General features: G+C 42.4%; 1 protein-coding gene across 1 annotated transcript; it reads left to right on the top strand.

Annotated features, from left to right (window-relative positions):
• The first annotated feature begins 3,068 nt into the window (after positions 1-3,068).
• On the top strand, positions 3,069-8,664 carry LOC142196328 (toll-like receptor 6). The gene is made up of 2 exons (XM_075266461.1): positions 3,069-3,134; positions 5,458-8,664. Exon 2 carries the CDS (start codon positions 5,488-5,490, stop codon positions 7,870-7,872), a length of 2,385 nt encoding a protein of 794 aa, XP_075122562.1. The 5' UTR covers positions 3,069-3,134; positions 5,458-5,487; the 3' UTR covers positions 7,873-8,664.
• The last annotated feature ends 1,277 nt before the right edge of the window (positions 8,665-9,941 follow it).

The raw sequence follows: 9,941 nt of genomic DNA, 5'->3' as shown, positions 1-9,941 counted from the left end.
AAACATGGTTTTGTGTTGTGGAGACAGGGCTGGAACCTGTGCTATGAGCATGGTAGTGCCATCTTTTATTTTTTGTCTTCAGTTTTTAATTTTAGTTACACACCGTGCCCCCCATAAAGTCATAATAGACTTTTTTTTTTTTTTTTTTTTTTTTTTTTGGGGGGGGGGGGGACATTTTAACATTCCATTTTTTTCTGATTTCCCCTGTAAATGAGGCATTTGTAAATGTACATTATCCCCAGGTACAGGAGGAATGGGAGTATTCAATGCAGAGCAGCGCCTCAGTTTCCGACACTTGGTGGATCACATGACTGCCGGGCATCATGGTGGCTCCATAGCTGTGTACACTGTGTTCATTGAGCCCTGTGTATATAATGATCAGGATGGTAAGGATGATAATAAACTATCCCTGCCTTCTTTTTGGGAGCCAGCTCATCGCTTCTGCAAATGCGCAACCTCATACGGTTATGTTCTTGCAGAGTAAGGCCTGGTTCACATCTGCGTTCAGGGAGTCCGCTTGACGGAATACCGATTGTATTAAAAAGTGGTGAGCAATGAAAGCACATGGACCCCATAGACTATAATGGGGTCCATGTTTTTCCGTGTGGTGTCCGCACATACAGAATACCGAAGATGTGAACAGGCCTTAGTTGCCGACTGCCTGGATGTATAATGACAATAGGCAGTTTGCAAGCGGATGGACAGGTTTTATTGTTTATTTGATTATTGCTACTTCTTCTTACACTTCATTCACATTGCACCATTTGCCTGTGTTTGATGGTGTATGCCATTGTAAATAGAGTGTATATGAAGTCATAAGACTGGCATTGTACATATTGGCATATTTTGTCTCTTGGCCAGTGTTGCAATGCGCTGAGTAAATAACACATTGCTTTTAGACAAAGGGTAATAATACGTTTGGGTGCAGGGATATGGCAATAACCAAGAGAAGGTAACCTGGTGTGCTGTCAACAGGAATTAAATGGGGTTTTCCGGAACTACAAAATCCTTCAGATGGGTCATCAATATGAGATCTGTGCGGGTCTGACACTTGGTTCCCCCACTGATCAGCTGTTTGGAGAAGTTGCAGTATTCGGCTGAGTGCCGCAGCCTATTAACTCCATCCCAAGCACAGGATCATACATTTTATATCGGATGTGCCTGGTGTTTCAGCTCAGTCCCATTCATTTGACTCATGAACCTGATGTTGTCGGCCTGTCATGTGGAATCCACTTCAAACAATGAATATGTGGGGTTGCCAAAGGACTAATCGTAAGGACTGATCTCTGCAATATGAACGTAAAAGTAAGTTTTTTGGGACACCCTCTTTAATAGAATAATGTCCACACTGTCATCCCACCTCCAGCAACCCGGTCCTCTATAAATTGTCATTAAAAAGCTAGTTAGCACAGGATATCCAAATCTAGAAAACCAAATAATGTATCTTTATTATATATAAAAAATAAATAAAACGCCTACATTAAACAGGACAATAAAATGAAGTACAAGCCAATACTATCATATCTCTATACTGAAAGTATAATAAGATAATCTAGACCAGGGGTGCCCAATACGTCGATCGCGATCTAACAGTTGATCACGAAGGACGTATGGGTCGATCGCGGGATGCAGCCAGGGATCCCCGGTGTCTGCTTGTTCACAGCGCAGGCTGAGAGTCGACTCTCAGCCTGCACTGTGAACAAGCACTCCGGACACTTGCAGGCTGGGCAGCAGCAGCTCCGGGGGATGACGGGCTCCCCGCTCTTAGGGATGGAGGGAGCCGGGGTGCTGCTTCTTCACAGCGCAGGCTGAGAGTCATCTCCAGACACTGCCCCAACCTGCCAGTGTCCAGAGATAACTCTCAGCCTGCGCTGTGAACAAGCAGACATCGGGGATCTCTGGGCGGCCACAGAACGCTGTCTCCTGTCTATGTTATATGATGTGATGCCGCTATTGCTATGTAAGTAACTATGTAACTGCATCCCCCTGAGAGGTGGGCAATGTATTTGCTGAAAAAGTGGTGATTGGCCAATCATTCCAATATATTGCAGTCAAGGTGACTAAGGCTTCATGCACATGTCCGAGTGTGCCATCTAAGGGAGTGTCCAATGGTCCATTCTGTATCAATTAAAATACAGCAGGTCCTCTGTGTCATTGAAACAGAAGGCATCAGAAGCCCCCATTGAGGTAAGTGCATAATGGAATGCAGTTGAATGTCATCAGATTGCATTCCTCTGCAACAGGGGTGCCCAATACGTCGATCGCGATCTGCTGGTAGATCGCAAAGGACGTATGGGGTCGATCGGGGGATGCAGGGATCACCGGTGTCTGCTTGTTCACAGTGCAGGCTGAGAGTCATCTCTCAGGCACCGTAAATGTTATATTAAACTACCCCCCCCATTTTAAAATAATAATCTAAAAAAGAATGTGATCTACTTACGGAACGTGCACGCTGGGCGGGCATTCAGGGTGTGTCTTCATCTTCGTCTACGCCTCTTCTTCCTCCGGTCCCGTCCTCCCCCCCGCGCTCGCAAACGGACACTGATATAAAAAAATAGTAGCCGTAGTAGAAGCCGCATGCTACTGCGCATGCGCCCAGGCTATTTTTTTTTTTTATCAACGTCCGTTCGCGAGCGCCGGAGGAGGACGGGACCGGAGGACATCGGAGGAAGAAGAGGCGTGGATGAAGATGAAGACACACCCTGAATGCCCGCCCAGCGTGCACGATCCGTAAGTAGAGCACATTCTTTTTTAGGTTATTATTTTAAAGGGGGGGGGGGGGGTAGTTTAATATAACATTTACGGTGCCTGAATAGCCTTTTTAAAGGCTATTCACGCATATGTGGGGCTCTATCAGCATGATTTTGCTGATAGAGCCCCTTTAAACTCTTTTTGTCTATTTGTAGGATCCACCTGGTTACAATATAGAATACATGAAGTTTTCTTATGTTAATAAATAATGAAATACTGAATAGAAATCCTTCAGCCCAATGATGTCAGGTCACAGGAGCGGCGCTCTGTGTATACTAGTGTTTCCTGTTCTGCCAGAGCTCTGCTGGATTTGTCACAGATCAGTACTCTGCTCATTACATATCGCTGCCAGTCAGCCATAGTCATGGCAGTGTCAGCCCTCGGTGAGTACGGACTGTCGTTCTGTGAATGCTTTACATTGCATATTTCTATATTACTGTCTTTTATTATGTATAGAATGTGCTGGGGGCATTGAACTACTCCATGTATTTTCAGTGTCGGCTTCCTGTATGCAGACGGCTAGATGTGAGCAGATCTTCTGTTTCACTAAGGTCGTAGTCTGCACTTGTTTATCCTCTTCACTTGCCATGTGCAGAACAATATCCGATCCTTTAGTATGGATACGTTGCTTAGTACTGACCCGTGTATAGCACCAACATATTCCACAGCACATTCCTTAGTATCTTTTTGGGGTGTCGGAGCAGCCCAGCATGTGTTGGTGCTATATAATAAAATGTATTATTATTATTATTTTATATTATTATTATTATTATTTAAATATATTCTTATATTATTATTCTTTTATTATTATTATATTATTATTTTATATTATTATTATTATTATTATTTTATTATATTATTATTATTATCTGTGCCGCATTATTCTGCATTTTTCTACAGCATGTGACTAAATAAAATATACCATTCTACTCTAGGTATTGTCCATGCCTAAAACCAACCACAATCCACAATGTGTGAACATGGCTTAAAAAATAATTGTAATATGTGGACATGATGAGTGAATTTACAATGTAGGGGTGACTGATACTCTAAATTTATATTATGGATGTAATTGAAATATAATATACCGTATATACTCGAGTATAAGCGGACCCGAATATAAGCCGAGGCCCCTAATTTTACCACAAAAAAACTGGGAAAACTTATTGACTCGAGTCTAAGCTGAGGGGGGGAAATGCAGCAGCTACTGGAAAATTTCAAAAATTAAAATGGTCGGAGTTTTTGAGTGCAGTAGTTGCTGGGGAAGGGGAGGGGGTGTTTTGGTTGTCTGTCTGCCCCTTCCCTGAGCTTGAGGACTGGGATTTTTCCCCCCACTTGGAATTCAGCCTGGCTGACTATAGGGGATCTGCAGTGCTCCTATTAACCCCTTCCCGACGGAACAGGAGCACTGCAGATCCCCTATATTCAGTAGACACAGGATACCTAATGTGTATGTGTGTCACAGTCATTTTCTACTTTTATATGTATTCTAGGGAAAGGAGGGATTTACAACTTTTATTTACTTTATTTTTTTATTATATTTTTTTAAAGCTTCTTTTTTTGTTTTCACTACTTTATGGGAGATTCTATACATTACTATTGCAGCTGGTCATAGCCCTCCCCTTCCAAAAAAAAAAAAAAATATATATTTTTTTTTTTTGCTTGACTCGAGTATAAGCCGAGGGGTTCTTTCTCAGCACAAAAACTGTGCTGAAAAATTTGGCTTATACTCGAGTATATATGGTAGGCAGATCTTACCAGACTTACTCCATAGTATAAGAATATAGTCACTTTGTCTTATACAGACACATATGCACAGGGGAGATATGTAATGTACTATAAAAAATACAGGAATGTATATAGACAGAATTGTGTTCAGTTTGCAATAGTAACAAAGGCAAGGACAAGTAACCAGGGACTTGTAAGGTGTGCTGAGAAATCTCCAGATTGCATTATGACTGTTTCTATTTGTTCCATATAACTGGGTTTAACAAGTGTCTTCTCATCTGTCACAGGGGCTATGCGGTGTACAAGTTAATGTTATATTGATATATTGTGTAGATAATAGGTCACCACTATCAGATTGGTTGGGTTCTGACACTTAGATCCTGTATGTGGCCAGTAGCTGCCCTGCTCCTATACAAATGTATGGGCGCGGGGATGCAGTTCTCTAGCGCTATCACTATGGTGTACTGTATACAACTTCTGTTCTGTACTCTGTATCAGTGTAACAGTAACAGGGCTGCTTCCGTCCGTATACCTAGTACGCGGCTTCTGGTGGGCACATTGACTAATTGGTCAGGGTCCGACATCTGGATCCCATGCCATCTGATACCGATAACTATTCCTGTGGATAGGTCATTGGAATGAATTATCTTCAGGTCCTAGATCACCCCTTTAAGATTTAAAGGTGCCTACATAACTGTATTGGCTACTGCCATAAGACCATAGTGGTCAGCTATTGTTGCCATGCCCATTCCTTTCTTGCTGACATCCCCAGCCAGAGTGATTTCAGTACAGCTAGTCTTGGATCCATGCCCGGGAGAGGTCACTTAATGGGGAATTTGCCTCGCAACATCCATGACTCAGGCACCCACATGACCCCATGACTCCAATGTGCAGTGTTATTGAACTTTTATAAGAGGTATTGTTGCTTCTTCTGTCATGTGGTTACCAAATCATTAACCATATGGATCTAATTTGCAGTGTAAAAGAAGACTCAAAGAAGCAAGGACCATGGCTGCCATCTTCTTTCTCACCTTGGCTACTGTCTTCATCCAGGCCCCATGTGATGCACATCCAGTGCTTAAGAGTGATGATGTTATTGGAAATTTTTCCTACAAGTCACTTACTAAGGTACCGCCGAATCTGTCCCCAAATACTACCATACTGGATCTGTCACACAATAACATAAAAAAACTGGATGCCACTGACTTTGGCTATTTGTTGGACCTCAAAGTCCTCATTTTGTCTCACAACCAAATCACTGAGCTGGTCTCTAAAGTTTTCAGCTCCAACTTTTATCTGGAATACTTGGATCTATCCAACAACCGTCTTGAAAACATCTCCTGCACTTTTCCAAGTCGCCTCCGTCACCTGGACATTTCCTCCAATAATTTTACATCATTGTCTTTCTGTCGAGGCTTCGCGAATCTTCTGGGGCTGGAGTATTTAGGTCTTGGTGCGGCCAATATTCTGAAATTGGATTTGGAGTCTGTTTCTCACTTACCTTTGCAGCAAGTGTTCATTGACCTGAAGGGTTTATATAAATATGAAAATTCTAGTCTTCTAGTGTTGAATACCAACCGCTTACACCTGTCTACCATTTCTGATCATAAAGATATTTTCAGTGTACTTTTTGATGCCGTCAACACGACAAAGTTTTTGGAATTATCCAATTTTGGTAAATGGGAGCGCGGTAAACATTACGATGACTATGTTTCGACAATAGTCAGTAATTCTCAACTTACTCATTTGACTTTAAGGAACCTTGGTGTACCGTGGATTGATTTTATCCGCATTCTTCAGAAACTATGGCAGTCATCTTTGGAGAGTTTACATGTACATAATTTTACGGTTCAAGACGTTATCTTGAAGGCGCCCTTTGACTATACCAATACCTCTATGAAAGAACTTTTATTTGACCACGTCGCGGTTGAAGTATTTTTATTCAGTCAAAAGGACTTGTACAGACTCTTCTCAGAAATGAACATCAAAAATCTGACTATTACCAATTCCAATTTACTGTATATGTTATGCCCTTCCAAACCCAGCACCCTCGAGCACATAGACTTCTCCAACAATGCTCTCACCGATGATATTTTCCAGAACTGTTTGACGCTGACGAAGTTGAAGACCTTAAAACTCTCCGTAAACAAGTTGCAAAGTTTGTCTCAAGTAAGCCTTATGACAGAGAGGATGACATCCTTACAATATCTAGACGTTAGCCAGAATCCTCTCAATTATGCCGGAAAAGACTGTCGTTGGTCACCGATTATAGGAAGGTTAAATATGGAATCCTGCTCACTGTCCAGCTCGGTGTTTCAGTGCTTACCAAAAAATATCAAAACGGTGAATTTGCGCAGGAACGATATATCAAATGTCCCTCTGGACACTACTAATTTGACAAATTTAGAAGACCTTGATCTTGGATATAACAGACTCTCCGATCTGCCAGATTGCACCTTGTTTCCCAGTCTTACGACAATAAATGTTGAATATAACCAACTTCCATATCCATCCCCCGAGTCTCTCAAAAACTGCTCTGGGCTGAAACAAATTAACATTGGAAACAACCCGTTCCATTGTTATTGTGGGATTAAAAAATTCATCAGTGAGAAAAGCCGATCCCCGGGGAAGTTTATTGGTTGGCCAGATGACTACGTTTGCGAAAGACCTGATGAATTAAAAGGAGTCAAGTTGGAGGATTTCTACCTGCCGGAGATGTATTGTAATGTTTTTATAATGGTTCCGATTATTGTTGTACCAATCATCGTAGGCGTCTTCTTAATTTTTGCTCTGTGTAAGCATTTCGATGTGCCTTGGTTCGTAAAAATGGTGTGGAAATGGGTAAGGACAAAGCAAAGGACTAGGAGTTCCAAGAATGGCTATCAGGAGCTCCGGAGAGATTTCGCCTTCCACGCTTTTATCTCTTATAGCGAAAATGACGCATCTTGGGTGAAGAATATATTGTTGCCCAGCATTCAGAGCATGAAGGATATACGGATCTGTCAGCATGAGAGAAATTTTACTCCGGGGAAAAGCATAGTGGAAAATATCATAAACTGCATTGATAATAGTTACAAGTCGATCTTTGTGTTGTCCCCACACTTTGTCCAGAGCGAGTGGTGCCATTATGAACTGTATTTTGCTCACCACAAGCTATATTCTGAGAATACAGATAACCTTATCCTTATTTTACTGGAACCGATCCCGCAGTATCTTATTCCTTCACGCTATTTCAAATTAAAAGCGCTCATGAAGCAAAGAACCTATCTGGAGTGGCCAAAGGAGAAAAGTAAGCACACCCTTTTCTGGGCGAATTTAAGGGCGGCTATCAGCATCAGTTTGTCTGAATCAGAACAGGAGAGCTCTGTTTCTGTTCCAAGTGAAAGTTCATAAATGACTTGTTGAGCTGCAATACCAGACACTGCCTCTAGAGATGAGTGGCGCTATTGCTTCTTAGAAAACAGTTTTTGGGCCTCTCGCAGCCAAAAACACTGGATCAGGGACACAAAACAGACTCTTTTGCCTGCCACTATATGCTATCAGTCTCTTTGTCATTCTGTTGCCAGCACACTACCTTCAGGTGTGACTGATATTATTGAAAAATGTAAGTGTTTAGGAACTACAGTCTTGAAGTGTCAGACCACGTAAAGTTACAGAGTAGGGTTGCCCAATGTTGAGGCTCAATTTGTATAAAAGTTGCCAGTTCCCTGCCAACTCCAAACTTACTCTGGCATTAACATCATAGTGAAAACTGTATCAGGCTCCGATGAAGTGAAATTTTAATTCTTCAGTATACTAAGACATTTTAGAGAATGGTATGCTTCCTCCTTTCCTGGAATAGGTTGAGGAAGACACTTTTCTGTTCCGGCGCAAAGTAAGGTCTAGTCCAGTTGGGGGAGTTTGGTGTGGAAGAAACTGACTGGCTTGTACAGAGTCATGACCACAACCCCATTAAACGATTTTGGGATAAACTAGAACAGAAATTGTGATCAAGGCCCTCTCACCCAACATCAGTGTCGGACGTCACAAATGCTCTTCTGGGTGAATGGACATAGATTTCCAAGGCAAACTCCAAAATCTTTTACAACACGTCCCCAGAAGAGTAGAAGGTATTCTAGAAGCAAAGGAAGAACCAACATCATATTAAAGGGATTCTACCACTAAACCAACATTTTTTCTAATTACCGCATTGGAATAGCCTTAAGAAAGGCTATTCGTCTCTTACCTTTAGACGTGGTCTCCGCTGTGCCATTACTTAGAATTACCAGTTTTAACCGGTATGCAAATGAGTTCTCCGCAGCAATGGGGGCGGGCCCCAGTGCTCAAACGGTGATGGGGGCGTCCCCACTGCTGCCCGAGAGCTCACTCCAGCGACACCTCCATCTTCTGTCTTCCGTGTTGGTCCAACCTCCGACGTCTGCGCAGTACGCTCCTGGTTTAAATTACAAGAGCAAGAGCAGCCTCCCAAAAATGGCCACCGGCCAGCTACAGTACACTCATGTATTGAACTACAAGAGCAAGAGCAGCCTCCCAAAAATAGCCGCGGCCCGCGGCCATTTTTGGGAGGCCGCTCTTGCTCTTGTAGTTCAATACAGGAGCGTACTGCGCAGGGGTCGGAGGTTGGACCGAGACGGAAGACAGTAGAGGCGGGGTTGCAGCTGAAGATGGAGGCGTCGCTGGAGTGAGCTCTCAGGCAGCAGTGGGGACGCCCCCATCGCCGTTTGAGGGCTGGGGCCTGCCCTCATTGCTGCGGAGAACTTATTTGCATACCGGTTAAAACCGGTATTTCTAAGGAACGGCGCCGCGGAGACCACGTCTAAAGGTAAGAGACGAATAGCCTTTCTTAAGGCTACTCCGACGTGGTAATTAGAAAAAATATTGGTTTAGTGGTAGAATCCCTTTAAGGTCTATGGATTGAGAATAGCAGGCCATAGAACTCGTGTAGGTGACCCAAGACTTTAACCCTATATCTATCCCATGTGATAACAATCCTGGAGCACTTACCTTTTCTCATAACTCTGCTCTGCTCCTCTGTTACATATAGGTACAAAAAAGATGCTTCCAAATTGTTATTTCAAGGGGAATAGAATTATCCAGTAAAATTGCTGTGTTCATATTGGAGACAGTACAAACATGAAATGAATGTGTATTGTGTCAGTAATGACTATGAAAATATTCGGAGAGCTTTTTCGAATTTAAAATGACTTTATTTTTATATTTTTGTAGCCGACTGAATATAAGATGTCATTGAGTGCCTTGTAGGTCTATGTACGGCTGTGATAAGATTCTATCTCGAGATATATTGTTTGTAGGATTTCGATCACATTTTGTTAATCATGCATCATGCTCATGAATATTACTTTTATGTATTAAAATTTTGTGTTATTTGCACTAACATGGTGTGTTGCTAAAATTGAACACGCCCCTGAGGAACAGCACCTACTATAGGCTACTCAAAAGCT

This window comes from Leptodactylus fuscus, chromosome 1, assembly GCF_031893055.1.
Source record: "Leptodactylus fuscus isolate aLepFus1 chromosome 1, aLepFus1.hap2, whole genome shotgun sequence".
Lineage (NCBI taxonomy): Eukaryota > Metazoa > Chordata > Amphibia > Anura > Leptodactylidae > Leptodactylus > Leptodactylus fuscus.
The sequence above is the reverse complement of the archived record's forward strand: the minus strand, read 5'-3'. Positions and strand labels throughout refer to the sequence as shown.

Coding starts and splice junctions, on each gene's coding strand:
- LOC142196328 (XM_075266461.1), top strand. CDS start 5,488: ATGGCTGCCATCTTCTTTCTCACCTTGGCTACTGTCTTCATCCAGGCC.